The following is a 20,985-nucleotide window of genomic DNA, read 5'->3' as shown; positions in this document are numbered from 1 at the left end:
TCCAACCTGACCTTGCCAGAAGTCCAACATGTTCTCCCACTGTGATTTTTCTTTTTGCACCACCATGTAGATTCCTCTTTCCTTTCCAAAGTCTGCCTTGTCCTGGCACAATTATCCCATGCTTTAGGTACAGAGTTGAATCCCTTATAATTTGTCAATAACATCTTTGAGGATCAGAGTCTCATAAAAATGTAGACCTTTCCTTCAAATGTGTTCCTATTATACAAGTGTTTTAGTAAAGAAAAAGAAAGCCAAGGACACACTACAATCTGCAAAAATTAATGTAGGACAATCCAGAGTCCCCCAAAACTCACAATACTCCTTATCATCAGTTACAGTCCCAACATGGGAGGGAGGGAGTTCCATGGCAGTGGAGAATATTTTAAATGCTGCTGATAGCTTTGCGAGTTTGTTTTACATCGCCATCATTTCCCAGGACTTCCCTTTCAACAAAAAGTCAAGTTAAGCAAAATAGACCCCTGAACATATTGAAAGCATCTTCTCCAATCTGCATGTTACTCCAGCCCTTTCTACAGAGAGACAGAGATAGGTAGCGACTGAGAGAGAGAAACAGAGAAAGACAGAGGAGGGGAGGAAGGAGGAGAGGGAGAGAGGGAGGGAGGAAAGGAGAGAGAGAGAGGGAGAGAGAGAGAGAGAGAGAGAGAGAGAGAGAGAGAGAGAGAGAGAGAGAGAGAGAGAGAGAGAGAGAGAGAGAGAGAGAGAGAGAAGAGAGAGGTTTTTTTAGTCAAGGAGTCAAGTTTACTCATTACATGTGACATGGTCCAGGGTTTGTTTTCCTTTATGTTATAACTAATTATTGTCTGTTACTTCTTGGTTCTGCATATTTCCTTCTGTGTTTAGTTCATATAAATGCTCCCAAGTGACTCTGAATTCTTCGTATTCATTGTTTCTTTTTGCATAAGAATGTTCCATCACCTGCATGTGCCAGAGCCAACTTAGCCTTCTCCCAGTCAATAAAACATCCACTTTTCTTCTTAATGTTTTCTACCACAAGAGATGCATCTGTATCCATTTTCCTTTTGTTTTTAACTTGCTTGAGGTAAAGACTTAGCAATGACAAAATTTTTTCATACCCTTTGCTCTGGAAATACCACTGGTGGACATTTACCCCAAGGTGGTCAAAGAAGAAATGTAGAGTTTTCCATGGACCAAAAAAAATTAAAATTCCACTAGCACTTTAGAATCTAATTTGAAACCTGTTAATGCTAAACTGGTAATTTCTGCTTTTCTGATCATTTATCCATTTGGTTTTGTGAAAGCAAACACTGGATGACCCCGTGTTGGGAAGAAGCTAGTGATTCCCATCAAAGACAGCTTATACTAGACAGCTTCTGGGATTCCTTCCAACTCTGAAATTCTATAAGTTGAGCCTTCTTACTGTGGTCTCCTTAATGAATTATTCTCATAAGCCCTTTACACTGACTGCTGGACTGGCATAGAATCACTGGACCTAAAAGTTGAAAACAGTGTGAGAGGTAATTTAGCCTAGCCTCATCCGTTGATAGATGAGGAAATGGCTGCCCAGAGAGGTTACAGTAAGTGACTTACCCAAGGTCACATAGGTAAGATGTATCAGAAATGGGATTCAAATCCACATTTCCTGACACTAAGTCCAATGTTCCTTCTACTACATGATTCTGCTTCTCCTCCACATCCTCTAACAAATACCAGACTGGTATTTACAGCTTAGTTGTGTATATCATCAGATTCGTGCGTCTAATCAGAAATTTCCTCCCTCTGAGATTCAGCCTTTTTACTGGCCTCTGGAAACACATACTCAGACAACTTACAGTGGAATTATATTCTCTCTTGGCCAGGACTCTTCTCAAATACCCCTTCCCATACTCCACCCTCTACCTCCCACCAAGTGGGAAGCTCGTTTCCTTCCCACTATTGTGTATGTTCATCCTTTGTTACCGAAAGAAGACAGTGCCATCAGAGAAATAATGATATGACTTGCACTTGACTTTGTTTTGAATGAAGGAGGACTGTTCAGGTCACCAGCCTCACTTCTCCTCCAGAGCCATCTGAATCCAGTGACCAGATATTCATCAGGATGACTGGAGATGACCCAGGATAAGGCAATTGGGGTTAAGTGACTTGCCCAAGGTCACAGAGTTAGTGAGTGTCAAGTGTCTGAGGTGAGATTTGAACTCAGGTCTTCCTGACTCCTGCACTGGTGCTCTATCCACTGTACCACTTAGCTGCCCCTCCCACTATTAACTAGATGAGGGGGAGGCAAGAAGTCTGACTTTAACTCAGGGTGATCTCTGCCTCAACCCAACCTGACTGTCTTCACAAACCTGTTTAGAAGGTGAGGTGTCCCTATCCATGGGTGGCCCCCTTAGGCCTTCATAAGGACATCAGATGACCTCAACCCATTACAGCTGGTTCATTTCTATGAGGCTCTGGGAATTCAAGTAAGGCTCAAGTGAGCCTGGAAGGAACACTTAGCTGAGAAGTCAAAGGATCTGGGTTCTTATCCAGATCAGCTACCGACTGCTTAGGTGACCACAGATAAGTCACTCCTCTAGATAAAATAATAGGGTTGATAAATAGGAGGGTTGGATTTGATGACCTCTATGGTCCCTTCTAGTTCTAACATGATCTTATTAATAATAATGATGGTTAACATTTATACATAGCGTACTTTAAGGTTTGCAAAATCCCTTACAAATGTTCTCTTATTAAATCCTCACAACAACCTTGTGAGGCAAGTGCTATCATTATCCCCATTTTACAGATGAGGAAACTGAGGCACAGAGGTTAAATTACTTTCTTGGGGTCACACAGCTGGTAAGTATATGAGGCAGGATTTTAATTCAATTCTTCTTGACTCCAGGTCTAGGATTCTATCTATTGCACCACCCAGCTCCTTGACTCAATGAGCAGAAAACTTTCTCCTCTCTGACTTTTGGTGCCTCATTGCCTGGCTTCTCAGGGTCCTGTATCAAAAGTTAACAAAGCTTTTTTCCCCTTTGGTGTTTCTCCAAAACACTGCCCTGGATGTTTACCTCTCACTGGTCAAGCCTCTCATCCAACATGGGGAGTAGACCTTGTCAAAATATAGGGACCACCAAAAGTATTCACTAAAGATCAGGGCTCCAAGCATAACCGAGGTCATCAGGGAGGTCAGACCTCACTGGACTCTAGAAATCTGATCCCATATATTAACTGGGATCTAGTTTCCATTGAGAGCGAGTAAAGTGTTCTTAGAGACTGTTTCCCTGTTTTCTCATCGTGGATGTAGACAGATAGGGAGCGGGGAATAAGGGAAGAGTGTCTCTTATCAGGACAAGCTGGCATCTCTGAGGGACACCTTCATAAGGAGCTTTGGTTGAGAGAGAAAACAACAATAGCTGACTCAAGGCCTCCAGGTACTCAGTGGCTGAAGGGAGGGGTTCTGGCTGAGCTGGAAACGTGGGAGGCTAGAGAAACTGAGACTGGCATTGGACCAGACTTCATATTGATAACAACAGCGCATTAGCATAGCACTATAAGACTTACAAAGATTATGAATAATATAATACACATCATATTAGACATATGTTATGTATATTTTATTGCATTTGAACCTTACAACAACCCTGTGAGCTAGGTTCCATTATTATCACCATTTTGTACAGGTAAGTAAACTGAGGCTCAGAGAGGCTAAGCCTAAGAAGGGCCTGTGTATGTACTTGGATTAGCAGACAGGTGAGCTGTCTTAGATGCCTTGGGGTCTACAAGGTCCATGATGGGGTATGGCCACCAGTAACTGACTCTCGTTATAGTTATCCTATATGTTATTATTTTAGCCATGTGGGAATTCCTTACACTGATGGTGTGGTTATAGGATTATAGATTTAGAGCTGGAAGGGACCTCAGAGATTATTTAATCTAGCCCTCTTATTTGACAGATGCGGTTACTGAGGCTCAGAGGAGTGGAGTGGTTTGCTCAGGGTTATACCACTAGTTAAGTATCACAGATGGGACTTGAACATTTCAGGTCCAGCACTCTATCCAACACATCACACCATACTATTCCATATCTATCACAGAACAACTACTTAATTCAGAATAATTAGGCTCCAGAACTATACAACTTGCTATATATGAGGATACAGCCTTTGACTTACAGCAACCCCCACAGTAACCCAATAAAATTCAGTTACCATTTATCAAGCATCTATAACAAAGATGAAAATGATACAAGTCCTGCCTTCAAGATGCTAACAGTCTACCTGGGGGTAGAAAGGAGGGGTGAATAAAGAGGCGCACAGACAAGTTAGAGTGAGATAGAGGTAAAGAAGAGGTAGAAATTCTCTGGGAAACTTTGATGAGGGAGAGACCAAGAAGCACTGTGGTATAGTGGAAACAGTTCTGAATTTGGAGGATTTGAACTTGATAGACCTGAGTTAGAACACCAGCTCTGACACTTACTACCTGGGTGACCTGGGGGAAGTCACTGCGTGTCTTGGCCCTTAGTTTCCTCATCTGTGAAATGAAGGATTGGACTAGGTGACTTCTGAATTCACATCAGCTCTTGATCTATGCTCTTCTTTTCCTTTTCATTTTGAGGCTAAAGGGACAAACTGAAATTCTGTGAAGTTTCAAATCCTGGGGTGGGGATGCTAAATCCCTAGGGCTGGCATCCTCCCTGTTCATCTAGGTAGCTATGACTGAAAAAGCCCCAACTTCACCCCTACCACCAAGTTTCTGGACACCTTCTGAAGCAAGCAGAAGTAAGTCACAAGGAAACAACTTGCTGCACTGGAAGCTGGGGCACTTAGAACCAGATTCCTAGCATCTCATGACCCAGATCTTGGGCTCAGAGGAGGCAGCAGGACAGGGGGCTTTGGCAAAGGGCTTTTCAGTGACTGTACTAATTTGAGAAAAAATGTGCTGAGGTGCTAATCTCTAAGGATTTAAAACTCCATAAAGTTTTTATGCCTTGGGAGGCAGCTATATAAGCTTTCTTAGGGACAATGAGAGGTCCAATTTGCCTCCCCCAAAATGATTCATGTCAATATAACTATTTACTGAATATATGTACACATGTGGATGAACACACACACACACATATACACAAACACATGCATTGGTGCCTTCCCCTTCCATCTACCTTGTACATATCTTGTTATTGGAATATTACAGTATGAACCCCTTGAGGACAGACGATATTCTTGCCCTTTTTTGTATCTCCAGAATGTAGCGCAGAGTCTGGCACATGGTAAATTTTAATAAATTTTTATTATTTAATAAATAAATAAATAATATATGTACATATCTGTCATACAAATATCCAGCAATCTGATTTCTAAAAAATATATTATGACCAAAGCACATCCCTGTGTCAGCTTGCACACGCTGATCTGTGGTCTTTTCACAGACTACGGCTGAAGAGACTCTTAAATCAGCCATTGGAAAGGCTGATGGATTTTGAGTCAGAGGACCCCAGTTAGAATCCCATCCCTGTCACTTCTCACCCGTGTGACCTTGTACATAGGTCTCCGCACTTCCATTTTCTTTTTTTGAAAATAAGAGGCAAGACTAGGTAATGTTTATGGTCCCTTTAAGCTCCATAAATGATGATCCTAAAGATTCCAGGAACTTCCAGCTAAAAAGGCAAAAGACTCCTGGTGGATGTATTGGCAATAGATGTGTTAAGAGACTGATAGCTTAAAATTTATTGATGTATTTATTAAATGCCTAGTATCTATGCCAGGCACTTTACAAATACAACTCTGGGATGTAGGCACTATTATTATCCTCAGTTGTTTTACAGTTGAGGAAATGGAAGCAAATGGGTTAAGTGACTTGTCCAAGGTCACACAGCTAGTAAGTAAATGTCTGAGGCCAGATCTGACCTTAAGTCTAAAGGTGACGTATTCTATCCACTTCCACATCTAGGAGAAATAGTAACTACTATTGTTGTCTGAGAGAAAGCACAAGTGTCCTCGTCTCTAAAATGACATGAGTAGCTAGCCTAGGTAGCTTCTGAGGCCTCTTTGAAATCCTAGAATGTGGTGAATGGGTCGAGCATGGGCCTTGGAGTCAGAAAGACTGAGGCCTTCCTTAGAGTTCTCTAGTGATGAGATCCTAGGAAAGTTACCTGATGTCTTTGAGTTTCAGTTTCCTCAACTATAAAACCAGGATCATAATGATCATAACACTAGGATGGTCACAAAAAATCAAAAGAAATGATGAATATATGGTATTTTACCAACTGCAGATCACTTCAAGTGGCAGCCATAGAGACTCCCTCCAGCTTACCTGTTCTCATTCTTCCATGCTTCAGAGAGCCATCAGTATTAAAACAAAACCAAGAGAGGAATCATGTTAAGCATCATGTTAACATTTCCCCCAGAAACATAATTTTTCTATCCTTTGTTAGAAATGCCCTAGAAGTTGTGGGCAACCTATTTGGAGCTGTGGAGTAGAGATGGGCAACTTGGAATTGGATGTTTCTAAGAAATTAAGCAACACAAAACCTAACCTCCTCTGGAGAATACCCAGGGCTTGGGGGTTATCTTTTGTTTTAGAAGCTAGGAGTAGGAGAAGGACATAGGAAATTACCTAGAACCCTGACCATGCCACATAAATGGATGGATAGATGGGTGAATAGATGGATGGATGGATGGATGGATGGATGGATGGATGGATGGATGGATGAGAAAGAAGTCACTAAGGACTTACAACGTGTTGCTCATAGTGCTAAGCCCTGGGGATACCAGGTCAAAAACAAAGGTAATTCTACCTACCTCCTCAATGAGCTTACATTTTCTTAGAAGAAACAATGCATACAGAGGAGTGGAGCTCATTGCTAACATTTATAAACACCTTTGAGTTTTGCAAATTGCTTTTCATGCGGCATTTTTGGTTCTGAAAGTTACAGACATGGAGAGAGGGGGACACAGAAGAGTAAGTCAGGCTACTCCTTCCAGGAATAGTGATGGAGTGGACTTTTTCATGCTTCATAATGGTTCCAGAACTGGGTGGAAGGGAGAAGGTTGGGAAGGGAAGGTGATGTGGGCTCTGATGTGCACAGGCAGATAATTTGACATGGAGACAATGGCTGGAAGGGAGGCCAGCAGAGAAGTTTGACTGGGATTTTCTTGAAACAGTGTCCTAGGTAAGAAGTTCCAATCAAGTGAACAGGGCTCTAGGGTAGATGTTCCTCTAGTGTATAGTTACTGACATGGGGTAGGAAGGTAGCTAGAGAGAAGATAGAGGAAGAGGTGCCTAGAGAGAGGACCACTGAACTTTTGGACAGTTCTTAATGCTTCTATTTACTTTTTATTTTTGAGATAGTCTATGGATATAATAATGTCATAAAATTATACAAATTTTTCCCTTCGGCAAGATAAAACAGATTCAGGGAGAAAAAATCTTCAACCACCTCAAGTATCTTGAGAGAATTCAGTACGGGTGACTAACTTGTTGCCAAGCCATTGGCCTAAATACAAATATACAAATTGATAAGCAAATTGGCTATCTGAGGGATTCCTGCCCAATTTGAATCCCAGCCCTGGGGTGGGAAAGGACCTCAGTGGCCACTTCGGTAGTCCATCAATCTCCGCTATCACACTTGACAAATGGTCATCTAGCCTTCCCTTGTGCAGACCTCCAAAGAGGGAAGAGTCACCACCTCTCAGGGTCACCTCTCATGTTGATGAAGGGGGACCATTATTACCTCCACAGCATCACCTGCATCCATCCCTTTCTCTCTCCTCTTATAGCCTTCCCATTTCAGACTCTCATCCCCTCTTACTTCATCTATTACAAAAGTCTCCTATTTTATCTCCCAGCTTCTAGTCCTCCACCTTTTCACTCAGTTTTCCACACAGCTGACAAAGGAACATCCCTCATATATGATTTTAACTAGTCACTGCTCTACTCAGAGAGGATAACCTGCAGACTCCTCAGTTTGGTGTTTAAGGCCCTACAAAATCTGGCTATCATCTGTCACTCTAAACTTCTTTTGTATTGACTGACTTCATGCTTTTTACATCCCAGACAAAGTGCAAGTGCTACCTCCTACTCCATGCATTTCATTATGCATGGGCTACCTCATCATCACCACCTCCCAGAATACACTTAACTTCTTTCAAGGCTCATTTCTGGCAACCTCCCTTGAGCACCCATATTTTCCTTTTCCTAGATTTATTTGTGGGTATGCTTTGTCTCTTTTATATAATGTAAGTTCCTGAGGGCAGGGACCACTTCCTTTCTGTCCAGGTAAATGCTTTTTTGGAATTGAATTGCAAAATATCATGTAAGTGATATACTGAGCTGAGAGCAAGGAAGGAAGGAAGGAAAGAAGAAAGGAATGAAGGAAAGAAGGAAGGAAGGAAACATTTATTAAGTACCTACTAGGTGTCTGGTACTATGCTAAGCACTTTAAAATAATATCTCATTTGATCCTTACAAATTTGGGAGGTAGATAGTATTATTATCCCCATTTTACAGTAGAGGAAACTGAGGCAGGCTGAGGTTCATTATGTGCCACACAGCTAATAAGTGTCTGAGGTAGGATTTTAACTTGGGTCTTCCTGGTTCCAGGCCCAGCACTCTATCTGCTGGGCCAGATACAGTGGAGATGGGATTACAGCTTTATATTTTGACCCCTTTGGTTTCTATGCTAATTACAATGGGATAATAGAAGGGACCACTCAGGAAAAGCCACCTAAATTGAAATAATAGATGTTTTATTGTAACTTAAAACTCAAAAATTTCCTAGACAGTGGGGAAAACAAGAACAGAGCAAAATTTACAGACGCACATGGCAAAAAGACACCCTGACAATCCCCTCACATCAAATACATCCATACATATCATGAAATAAACAAGCTTGTCACTTATTTTCATTATAGAAGTGAGCATCTTGAACTCATTGGGGGAAAAAAGATGCTTTAAACCCAAAACCCATGGGTGAGTTTTTGTTTCTTAATAACTGTCCTTACCAGCCAACACCTCATGGTGACCATGGAGCAAGATGCAGAAGTTCCTGGAGACCATGGGAAGAGAGTTCAAAAGTTCTATCCAGGGCCCTCTCTGCCCTGTACGGTGACCTCAAGCCAGTGCCCAGATCTCCCTGTCTCTCAGTTTCCCCATCTACAAAAGTGTCGGCTGCTTTTCTCTGGGACATTGTGAGGCAATTGGTGATTGTAAAGTGCTTTAGATGCTTCAGAAGGAAGCCAACAGAGAAATATAAAATAAAATTTCATATTGTATACTTCCCAAAAACATTAGGAGAGAATTTTGGCACTAGAGAAAGGGTAATCCCTGTTTAAGAAATGCCTTGGTGGCTTTTTTCTTTTTTGAACATCAAGAGAATTACTCTTTTCTCTTGAGAAGTACCTTAGAGAAATGTGGACTTGTGAAATGTCTCTTTCTAAGATGGGTTTCCTAGGTCTAGCAAGGCCAAAGCACCAATTTCTCATTTCCCTTCTTCACCTAGCCAATGCCCTCCCCCCCCCCCCCAACACCCATGGCTCCCCTCAGATCTAAAGAAAAGCATTGTAAACAGTTATCATGGAAGAATGGCCACATTTATAGCAGCAATTGCTTCATCTGGCAGATGTGCAAATGTGCAACTGGGCTGTATTCAAACTTAACAGAAGTCTCCCATTTGCAGTAATGGAATGATCGAAATCAGGGTTTCCAATTTGGAAACATAGACATAGAAATGCCCCCCTCCCACCTAGCCCCTTCCTTGGCAGAGCTTCTGTTGAGTGGATGCCACATAATGACAGTGGGTTACATTTTGTTTAGCAAACAGTGGAGACCAGGTCCCAGGGACAGCAGCATGGTGGGAGCTCACGGGCCCCTCAGCAAACATCTTGAGGCCAGGGAACTGTGATGTTTGTGTGTGTTCAGTGGGACCCTGAATAGACTCAAGATGCTTAGGGAACAAAAAATAAGACGATATCTCTGTATCCCAACAGGGACTGTCATCTGGCTCAGCTGCTATTTTGAATGCCCCTTTCCAGAAAAGTTTTCATTCCCTGGTGAATTTGGGTTGCTTCTCTTGATGAGTTTTTAAAACAAAACTTCAAGTGGTTAATCAACTAGAGTCACCAAGAGAAGAGGGAATCCAGAAGACCCCAGTGGCATCTGTGTGCATCTCATTAGACTGGCTGCTTCACAGTTTGAAATGCAGAAGACTTCCCTTTCTGGGTATCTCATTATGGGGCTGGCAAAGTGGGAGAGGAAATGCTGCTACTCCTTGATTCAGAGAGGTATCTCCTCATGCCGTCTAAATTCAAGACCTTGAGGGCAACAGTGTAGCAAAAGGCAATAAGAACATACAGCCAAATGAGGCTGGAGGAGAGGGATGGTGATGATGACTGAGAGCCAGCCACCAGGGAATTGGTCTAATAGAAAAAGAATCTTGACTGCTCGAGCCACTTGCAAAACCTCTTGAGGACTTTGCTAGAGAGAGAGCATAAAATGGTACTAAGAGGCGTGCCCATTTCCCCTATGCTGGAGATGCAGCTTGGTACACATAAGACTTTGGGACTGGCTTGGTGCTGTCTTTGTGGCACATGTTCCCCCAAGGAATGGCAGCAAGCAGCAGAATCAACCCGCCGAGCAGAACACAACCTCCACTAAAGTAGAACGCAATGTCGTAGCTCTGTGTCCAGTCGTAAAACGAACCTGCCAAAAAGAACCATGGATGGATGGATGGATGGATGGATCATTTTCCCCGAGATTCCCCAAAGCGAATCTGTTCTGTGCCCCCATCAGCACCCTCTCCCATTGGAAACGATTTTGTATTCTTTGTAGATGGTGTGCTGGTTAGAGAATCGTGAGTAGCCGGGCAAGACCTGGGATCAAATCCCACCTCAGACTTATATTAGCTGTGTGACCCTGGACAAGTTCTTAATCTCTCTCTGCCACTCCCCAGGGCTTATTTACTCAGCCATAGATTAGTCAGGAGCTGAATTTGTTGAGTGAGCCCCATACCCAAAGTGAGCTCTTGCACCCAAGTATACTATACTTACCTGTCTATGGACTATATTCCTCATAGTAGACAGAAGCTCCTTTGACTTACAGATGACAAAGTGGATAGAGCACCAGGTCTGGGGTCAGGAAGACATGAGTTCAAGTTTGACCTCAGACACTTACTAGCTGAGTGACCCTGACCAAGTCATTTAGCCTCTGTGTGCCTCAGTTTCCTCATCTGTAAAATGGGAATAATAACAGCACCTACCTCCCAGGGTTGTTGTGAGGATTCAACGTGGTAACATTTGTAAAGCACTAAGTACAGTGACTGCCACATAGTAGGTGCCATGCAAATAGTGGTTATTATTTTTTCTACTACTGATCCCAACTCAATAGGGATTTTCCAATGAGGAAACTCCCTTGGCCAGTGTGAATCAGCATTTGCTCAGCAACTTAGATCTGAGGGAGTTGGAATAAGCTCTCTCTGATTCACACAGCCAGTAGATCTCAGTCAAGTCTTCTAGACTCTAAGTCACAGATATGCTCCACTAAACCATGATGCCTCCCACCTCAGGTATTACTGTTGACACTTCACAGGTGGGGAAACTGAGGTTGGGAGATATGAAGGCTAATGACTCGTCTTTGGCCACACTGACCTTGTATCCACTGTGCCAAGACTTCACATGGTAAGTACTCAAGAAATGCTTGTTAAAATGACTTGAGAGGCAATAAGGATTTGAAATCAAATTCAGACTGGATATTCAACTAGGTTGATTTAGGAGGGCAGTGTAGTATAGGAGAAGGAGCTGTGACTTTGGAGTTAGAAGACCTCGATTAGAATCCAAAGTTGACTACTCACTAAAGTAAAAGTAACATGGTGGACTAGAATGGGCACTCTCCTGGGAGTCAGCCCGACCTGGGTTCAAATCACACACCACTGATAGTAACTGCAGGGCCCTGGGCAAGCCACTGGGACCTCAGTTTACTTATCTATAAAATGGAAATAATGATGGTGATGATGGTGCTGATGATGGTGATGATGGCGATGATGATGATGATGATGGCACCAACCACCTAGGGTTATTGTGAGGGGCAAATAAGACAACGAGTGTAAAGGTTTTGGCAAACCCTAAGTCATCTGCTCAATGATTGTTGCTTATATTTAATGTCAGCCCTCTAAAGATCACTCTGCACCTTGTACATGAAGTCCTTCCCGATCCCTCAAGCTCCCACTGCTCCTGTCCTCCCTCCCCACACAACCTTATACTTATTTTCTATTTATCCTAAGTGATATATACATGCTGCCTAGCCTGATAGAATGGAAGTCCTTTGAGAGCAGGGAAAGTTCATTTTGTCCTTGTATCCCCAGAGTGTAGTAGGGTGCCTGGCACATAATAGGCAGTTAATAAATGCCTGTCAATTGACTATGGATTAGCTACCAACCAACCAACCAGCTACCACTATTAACTGTGGGACCTTGGTCAATTGCTTAAGCTCCTGGCCTCAGTTTCCTTATCAGTAAAATGAGATGTTTGGACCAAATGATCTCAAAGATTCTTTGCAATTCTCTATTCTAGCATTAATTAATCAATCAGTTAGCAAGCATTTATTAAGAGATGACTATGGGTAGGCACTGGGCAAGATGCTGGACATACAAAGACAATGAAGGAAACAGTCTCCTTTCTCAATGAGCTTACATTTGACTGGAGGAGACAGCATGTACATGTATATATATACATATATTCATATATATATTCATATATGTAAAGGAATATACAGAAAAATGCAAAATAGATCAAATATGATATTATTAAGAAGGCAGGGAAGATTTGGTGTAGAGGGTGGGGCTTGAGCTGTGTCTTGAAGGAAGAGAGGAATTCTATGAGGGGAGGATGAGGAGAGAGATTATTTTAGAGATGAGAGACATCCAATGCAAACTGATTTTCTTGAGTACAGATTTGAGCTGTTCCTCCCCTACTCAATAAACTTCAGTGGCTCCCTATTGCCTCTAGGATCAAATATCAATTGCTCTTTTTAACTTAAAGGTCTTTACAACAAAGCTCTATCTTTCCAACCTCATTATATATTACTTTCTTTATGTCTTTCTACCATCCATTCAAAATAATCTTCTCTCTCTCTACTGTATGTCCTAGACACAACACTGCAACTCCTTTTTTCTGGACCAGTAGAAGCAGATTTTATAACCCTTGTGAAAAAACAGGCTTTCCCTCAGGTACTACGGAAGGAGGTAATGGAACATTGGTTCCAAAGATGATTTCTTTACCCAATAGGCAATGCAGAACCTTAGGTATGATGGATGCTATGACTTTTTAATTCTGTATTTTAAACTAGTCAGAAGGTAACCCGTTGGAAATATATAATCAGGCTGCTTGGGTTCAAATACCCAGCTCTGACACTGTCTAGCCCTTAGCAAACCACTTAACCTCTTAGAGCCTCAATCTCATCCATAAAAATGGATATAATGGTATTTTTACTTCTGACATTATTGGGTGGTTTGAGGAAGATAGCTTGTATATTGGAAAGGCAGCACTGTTATGAGCTGCCTGAGGCAGCACAAACTCTGCCTGAAGCAAGTGGCACAAAAATGAAACTCAAATCAACTCTTGGAGCTAAGATACATACCCAGAGAACCAGGACTAATGGTTAAGAGAGAGAAAGAGAAGCCAGGTTAAGAAAGGAGCTCCCTTGAGGTGCTGTGGTTCAGAGGCTATAGGTCATCTGGTAGCTTACACTTTGAGTTAATTCTTCCGTTTTTTTGCTGCTGAAGGACTACAAGTGTTCTCAGTCTGCTCAAAATTTGCTGCCATAGGAAAAAAAACCTTATCATCCCACCCTAGTTACAATTCTGCTCAAAACACTCAATAAATGTGACCCATCACTTCCATTTCCACTTGACATAGTACATAAAAATGTATACAATTATTGTAAAGATGGGCAAGATTCCTTCAGTAGGATGGAAGTTCCCTGCAGGTAGGGTACTTTTTTTTGTTTGTATCTTCAGCGCCTGGCACAGGACCACCCCACCTCCAATCACTTTATATCGATTTCATATATACTAGGATGTGTACATATTGCCTCCCAAAATGGAATATAAACTCCATGAGGGCAGTGTCTATATCTGACTTTTGTCTCTCGATCAACTATGCCTGGTTCAGAGTTGGGCTTAATAAATTATCGTTGACTGATCAATTGATAAGCAACAAAAGAAAACACATTTTGCTGATTTTCACCGTCATCAAAATCCCCCAAATCTTACCAACAATGGGTGGTCCCAGGCTATTTCCAGCTCCTGCAAAGAACATTAGAATCCCATAGGCATGGGTCAATTTCTCAATTCCCACAGTCTTGGTAGTCACATATGGGAAGATGGACCAGTTGCCAGTTAAAAATCCTATCATCCCAGAAAGTACTGCCAACGAGACATAGGTTTTGGCAAAGGGAATAGCACACAAGGTCAGGCTGATCAATACCAAGGTGGCCGCATAGAGATAGATAGTGTTGATGAACTTGATATCCGCCAGCACACCCAATAAAATCTTGCCAACAGCAGTCATGAAGCCTATGATTGAGACAAGGGGCACGACAAATTCTTCCTCCTTCACATTTGCACTTCTGGCAACGTCTTCCATCATCAGCAAAGGTGGAAAGCCCCCAATGTCATAAAGCAAGATGGCGAAAAAAAGTGCAGAAAAGACTTTATTCTTGAATAAGAGGACTGTTTCTTTCCAGTAGTTCTGACACACTTGCCATTTTCTCTTGGCCAGCTGTTTACAAAAATACTTCTGTTCCACAGCTGTCTTTTTGTAAGCATCTGTTTCTTTTGTCTGTGCTGCGGCTGACTCCTTCTCGTGTAATGGACTCTCCTGTTTGGAAGCGGTAAATGTCAAAGGTCTCACGAATTTTTCATCACTGTAGCCTTTTTCAAGAATGCTAACATTATCCTCCACAGTCTTTTCTTTCTCATTGTATATGGAGTATTTGGCAGAAACACTTTTGACACGTGGTTTTTCTGGTGGAGGGCTGTTAGAGGAACCCAGGGGTCTCATCAAAATGCCACAGGGTAATATATTTAGTGCTATGGCACCCACAATGAGCAGACATCCATCTAATCCATACAACTCAAGCAGTTCTCTCTGAAGTGCAGCATATATAAAAAGTCCAACACTGGACCCTGGAAAGGAAAAGAGGACCACTCAGTCTTTATCATAATGACTCACTTTAAGGGAGAACCTCAAGGTTAAGCTTATACTTCTCATGTCATGTTTTCATAGCAAACTTGGCTGCCATTTTTATGGGAAGTTCTAAAAGTTTTGATTTTTTTTAATGTGAAGAGGTGTATACTTATCCATTCATTTAACAGGCATTTATTAAACACCTACCAGGCTGGGGATTAAAAAACAAAAAAAGAAACAGTTCCTGCCCACAAGGAGCATATATTCTATTAAATAATGACTCTATTTAGCAAGTAGGTAAGTAAATAAGATTCAAATTGGTTTTTCTGTTTCCAATCTCTCTCCTTGCCAAGATGTCCTCTACAGCTACTATGATGAAATTGTATCTTGTTCTGGTTCCCCTGACCACTCCCCCTACCCACACAGTATGTTTTATAAGTAAATACATAAGAAGCCAGCATAAGGTAACAATAATAAGAAGTAAAAATGTAAAGAATACAGAGGTCACGTGCAAAACCATCTCATAAATTAACGGAGGTCACATCCTGAGACTATGTGCTAAATTAGGGAAAGCCAGCTAAGCCCCATTAGTTGCCCTCAATCTGCAGAGAAGTGCCAGAGGTGCCACAGTAAAACAAGTAAAACATTTTGTAAATTAGGGATTCCTAAGGTGGCTTTTGATAACTCTGAGATGAAATTGATGTATCAATAAACTCAAGTGGGACAGACAGAATTAGAGCAGCCCTCCAAACTCTATAAACAAGGGACCCCCATACCCTGCCACTCCTGGCCTCCTCCGCTTCCATGCTGCCTGTGAGCTCCCAACTCTGATTCAGTTATCTATGTAACTCTCCCCAGCCTGGCCACACCAGCTGCCTCTGTACTCACTGTGCCTCATTAAAGGGTGATTAATGCATTACTCTCTGCTTGCTTCCAATGTAGTTTTTCCTGGAGAGCACCCAAAAAGCCCTGCATGTTCACCTTGACCCAAAGGGGATGCTTTGGTAGTCCCCTTCTTTTAGATCCCAGGACTGAGACCTAGAAGTGGACAAGCTGGCTTCTGTGACTCCACTGGGAGAAAATAAGGGCAGGCAAAAGAACCTCAAGCTCCCTCCTGGGAGGGACCCCCTTCACCAATGGGTCATAATAGGATAGGCACTAATTCTATGATACTCTGGAATGAGCAGGTGCTCCTAATTCACAAATACACAGGGTGGCCCAGAGTATCATAGAATATCAGAGTTTAAAGGGGACTTTGAGATCCCACAGGAGATTTCCCCATTTTGTAAAGGAGGAAACTGAGGCCCTGAGAAGGAAGCGATTTGCTCAAGGTGACAAAATCATTTGGTGGTAATGCTGGAACTCCAGCTAAGTCAAGCTGGCCTTATCCATTTTAGGTCTCACTCAAATGGGAAAATTAGTGTCTTAAGAACTTGAATTGCACTGAAAAATACCCCCATGAAACAACAGGGAGGAAATAAACTACTCTTATAGAAGTATGCTTTTTTAATGAAAATGATCATCCATTGAAGTGGTTTACACCAAGAGGAAAGAGATAGACAAAGTGATAGAAGAATTCACTGCCATCTGCAGCACATTATTCACCAAGGATTCCCCATGAACATCCATCTGTCAGTCCCATATGCCCAGGAACAGGCCAAGTGGCTGGTAGACATGTGGTGTACTGCATAAAGACATGTTGCTTTGGGATCACAGGTCCTCTTCCTAAATTGTATGTGGTTACCCTTGAGTTCTTCCTCAAAAGAAAACCAGCAGTTATAAAAGAATGGGAAATCAGTAGGATGTAAGCTTTTTGAGGGCAGAGACTATTTGGTTTTTGTCTTTATTGTTCTATCCATGGCACCTAGTACAGTGCCTGGTACATAGTAGAGTGCCTGGCACATAGCAGTTGCTCAAGCAATAGATGTGAAATTTTATGAGCTCCTTGAGGACAGGGACTGTCTTTTATCTCTTTTTGGATCTCCATCACTTAGAACAGTGTCCGGCATATTGTAGCTGCTTAATGAATTTTTATTGACTATTGAATGAATGAACGAATGAAAGATTTCCTGAGGTTGTTAGCATTTTTAAAAGATTCTAAATAGTATGTTCAGAGAATCACACTGGCCAACTAATTTAAGGCTTATCTGCCCTTAAATCACACCTGACAAGTTGTGGGGCAGGGGGGAGGGGATAGGGAAGAATACAGATGTCATATGAAGACCTCCAATGAGGTCTTCCTTTCAAGGAAGCCTAATAGAGAAATTTATTCCTTACAGCAATCCTGACTTTCAACTCATTGTTCTTAATTCTTCCCCGTGTGGCTAAGCAAAATGAATCCGATCCCTCTGCCACATGTGACAATCTTTCTATTGCTTACAATCTGCCATCCTGCCTCCATAAGTCTTCACTTCTCCAGTCTAAACACCCCCAATTTCTTCAACTGATTGTTCTACGACATGAAATCAAGATTCTCCATTTTTCTGGTTGCCCTCTTTGGGTTACTCTGCCCCCAGCATATTAATACCCTCTCTATGAAATCTACCCAGAACTGAAAATTCCCAGCATGCTTTGACCTGGGCATAGTTGAGACGTGGTCATTTCTTTGTAAGGAGACACATCCTTTGAAAGTTTCCCAATAACACATGGAAATGTTCCATGAGCCCACATGATCTTCTGGACTTTTCAAAGCCCATTAGCAATTTTTCCATTTGGAGCACATAACTCTTCTCCTGTAAGCTCTGTGCTCAGTATCTTGAGCCATTAGGTACCTCAGAGGGCTCTAGAGATTCGTGTTTCTGCCTCATATTGAGAAAAATGATCATCATTCCTGGCATTTACCAGATGCGTGTATCTGCCAAATTAAACACAATCTGTATACAAAGTCGCAAGGCTGGGGAGATTAAAGAAATAAAAACTATATTTACTGAGCACTTACACCCTCTATAGATATGAACCAAAAGACAAGGGTGTGAAAAGGGAAATGGACTTGCCTGGTGGCAAGCAGGAGTGGTGTCAGATTGGCAGTCCACATACTATGTGGCCATCTCCACAATGTCCAGAACTCTAGAACACGGATTCTTACCTGGGTCCCATGAACTTGTTTTTTTAAACAATGTCTTGATGATGATATTTCAGTTTAATTGGTTGACTTTGTAATCCTATCAATGTTATTTTTTGCCTTAAAATATTATTCTGGAAAGGAATCCATAGGTATCAGAACCACATGGCCAGTACATGAAAATAAAAATAAAGTACTGTCAATCTATAGAAATATCCATATACTCCCATCATATTGGGTGGACTCCCTATGGGGAATTTATGAAAGGTCATGGGTAGGAGCACCATTGAAGGAGTGCATAAGATTCTTCTTGCACTGTGGGAAGGAGATTAATTTATATGAGATTCAGTCATTCATTCATTCATTGACTTGGTTCATTCCAAAAGTGCTAAGTTTGAGCCTGAAAAGCCAAATCCTTTGCTAGGTACTGGGGATACAAAAAAAAAAAAAAAAGGTGAATACAGTCGTGCCTTCAAGGAGCATATATTCTCCCGGGAATGACAGTTCCGTTAAGTAGTGGAAGTAATGGAATGGAATCAACAACAACAACTTTATATAAAGTTTGAAAAGCAATTCATGATAAGGCATTTTGACATAAGGCACGTTTGCTTAGTATTGTGGGGAGAAAAATGTCAGTTTCTATATTCTAATGTCCTCAAGACCTTACATCCTAAAAGGAATAATAATAACAGCTAACACTTATATAGCATGTGATACATATTATCTCATTTGAGGTAGGTGCAATTATTGTTCCTATTTTATAGATGAAGGGACTGGGGCACTAAGAGGTGATATGGCTTGCCCAGGATCACAAAGTTGCTAAGTGTCAGGGGCAAAAATAGTACCCAGCTTTTATTGGCACTAAGACCATCTCTCCATCCCCACTCCATGCTGCCTCTTTTCTGTATCAAGCCTCCATTAAATCTACTACATTAAATCTACTTCAAGACCTCCTAAGCAGAGCAATGAAATGTGGCTCTGTTGCCATGCTAGTAAAATCACTATGCCAAAGAGACAGCAAAAATCTCAACTCAGGTCCCAGTTTGGCCACCTGCTTTGTGATAATGGGTGAGTGACTTCTCCCCTCTGATTCTGATGAATACTTCCATCTGTAAAATGGAGACAATATTTATATGACCTCCCTCGTAGGGTTGTTGTGAATGAAGTATTTTATAAAGCTCCAAGTACTACATTCATGTCGCTTGTTTTTATTGCTAATAATAAGTACAACAGATAGAGTCTTAGAGTCAAGAGACCTAAGTTCAAATCCCTCCTCAGATATTTCCCATCTGGGTTGTCCTGGGGAAGCCATTTAACCTCCTTAAGCCTCAGTTTCCATATCTGCCAAATGGGGATGACACTATTTACATTATCTCTTTCATAGAGTTGTGAAGAAAGTATTTGGTAGACTATAAAGCACTATAGACACTTGAGCTATTCCTTTTATTCTGTGAAGAATATTTGATACATTTTTTCTAATTCTGAGACAAATAAGGCCCATTAATGACTAATGTGGATCTCAGTAGAACTTTTTGAAATTGTGACATTACCTTCTTAAAAATAAAGTAACTCACAGTAGAATTTTATCTCCCTCAAAAGAAAGTGTCCACAAACAATCTCAAGTCAAGAAAAATACAGACATCCTTGTCTAAATTAATAGACATCCTTTACTCACATGAAATTGGGAAAGGGGAAAAAGCAAATATAAAGTTAGCTCCATTGGTGAGCACATCTTTACACTAGATCACAGCCAAAAGCCCAAGAAACAATCTCACCATATTAAGGTTATAGACTCAGTGCCTCTACACTGCCTCATTCACCATTTTGGTTTTGGTTAGAAGCTCTAGGGCTTCTATCCGCCTTACACTTTCATAGGTCACCAAAGGACAGTGAAGAGATGCACTGTGGATGTAATCAAGCTGTGGGATGTTAACAACAAGGGCACAAATGCAAGGAGTACCATGAAAAGCTTCATCCAGATATATATGACAGGAAAAAAGGTAAGCCAGTCCTGCAGCAAGGAGGAGTGAGAACAAGTAGACTGTTAGAGGAGGAAGAAGACCTTCAGGGCATTAGGGTCTTTGTGGAAGACTTAAGAACAGGCTTATACAAGAAGGTAGGTGTAGCTAGGTTGCAATCTGCAGCCATGGAAGGAATATAAAAAAATGAATGAATGAACCCATACTGATTAAGGACTCTGAGGTGCCAAGCCCTGGGAGTAGAAACTAAAAAAAACAGTGACACATTGTCTGCTCTCCAGGAGTTTACCTCCTAATTAGGAGGAGACAAAACATACATCAGCATTTAATGAGATCACAGGTCCACCTTAAGTGTAAGCTGACTAGATGGGGTGCCACCCCCATATACCAGAGCAAGTGAAAGTTCCTCTTGGGTAAAGAATAGGGAACATCAAGAATTTGTATTTCTACCCCTGGCGAAAGATGAGTTGAATAAATTTCACTGTGGGTCCTATTTTCTGAGCAAGTTTTGAAGGCTGCAAATCCCCTATAGAGTTGGAAATTTTACCTGTTGAAATCAGGCCAAGCGCAAGACCTCGGCGTTTATCAAAATACTGGCATGTAATGGTCACTGCTGCAGTGTATAATAAACCACATCCAAGGCCTGAAACAGTAAAACAAAGAAATCACACATGTAATAAAGACCACAGGACTTCTCTGCAAGGTCACAACATGAATTAATCCAATGGGATATGATCAATTAGTAATTTGGCCAAACTTTTAACAAAATTTTCTAGACCATAGATTTCTTCACATTTGCCAT

At 41.6% G+C, this 20,985-nt stretch overlaps 1 protein-coding gene across 5 annotated transcripts in view; it reads right to left on the bottom strand.

Annotated features, from left to right (window-relative positions):
- Window positions 1-20,985, bottom strand: part of SLC16A9 (solute carrier family 16 member 9) — a 58,807-nt gene that overhangs the window by 5,640 nt on the left and 32,182 nt on the right. For 3 of the 5 annotated variants that reach the window (XM_072628898.1, XM_072628899.1, XM_072628900.1), the window contains exons 4-6: window positions 20,731-20,826; window positions 14,228-15,142; window positions 8,691-10,662 (exon numbers count right to left, since the gene is read on the bottom strand). In XM_072628898.1, the coding sequence (XP_072484999.1) occupies window positions 10,484-10,662; window positions 14,228-15,142; window positions 20,731-20,826 (1,190 nt within the window). In that variant the 3' untranslated portion in view covers window positions 8,691-10,483. Of the gene's footprint in view, window positions 1-8,690; window positions 10,663-14,227; window positions 15,143-20,730; window positions 20,827-20,985 lie in introns of those variants that run through there. The other 2 variants (XR_011971625.1, XR_011971626.1) reach the window with 1 other exon arrangement.

Source organism: Notamacropus eugenii, chromosome 1, assembly GCF_028372415.1.
Source record: "Notamacropus eugenii isolate mMacEug1 chromosome 1, mMacEug1.pri_v2, whole genome shotgun sequence".
NCBI classification, from domain to species: domain Eukaryota; kingdom Metazoa; phylum Chordata; class Mammalia; order Diprotodontia; family Macropodidae; genus Notamacropus; species Notamacropus eugenii.
The sequence above is the reverse complement of the archived record's forward strand: the minus strand, read 5'-3'. Positions and strand labels throughout refer to the sequence as shown.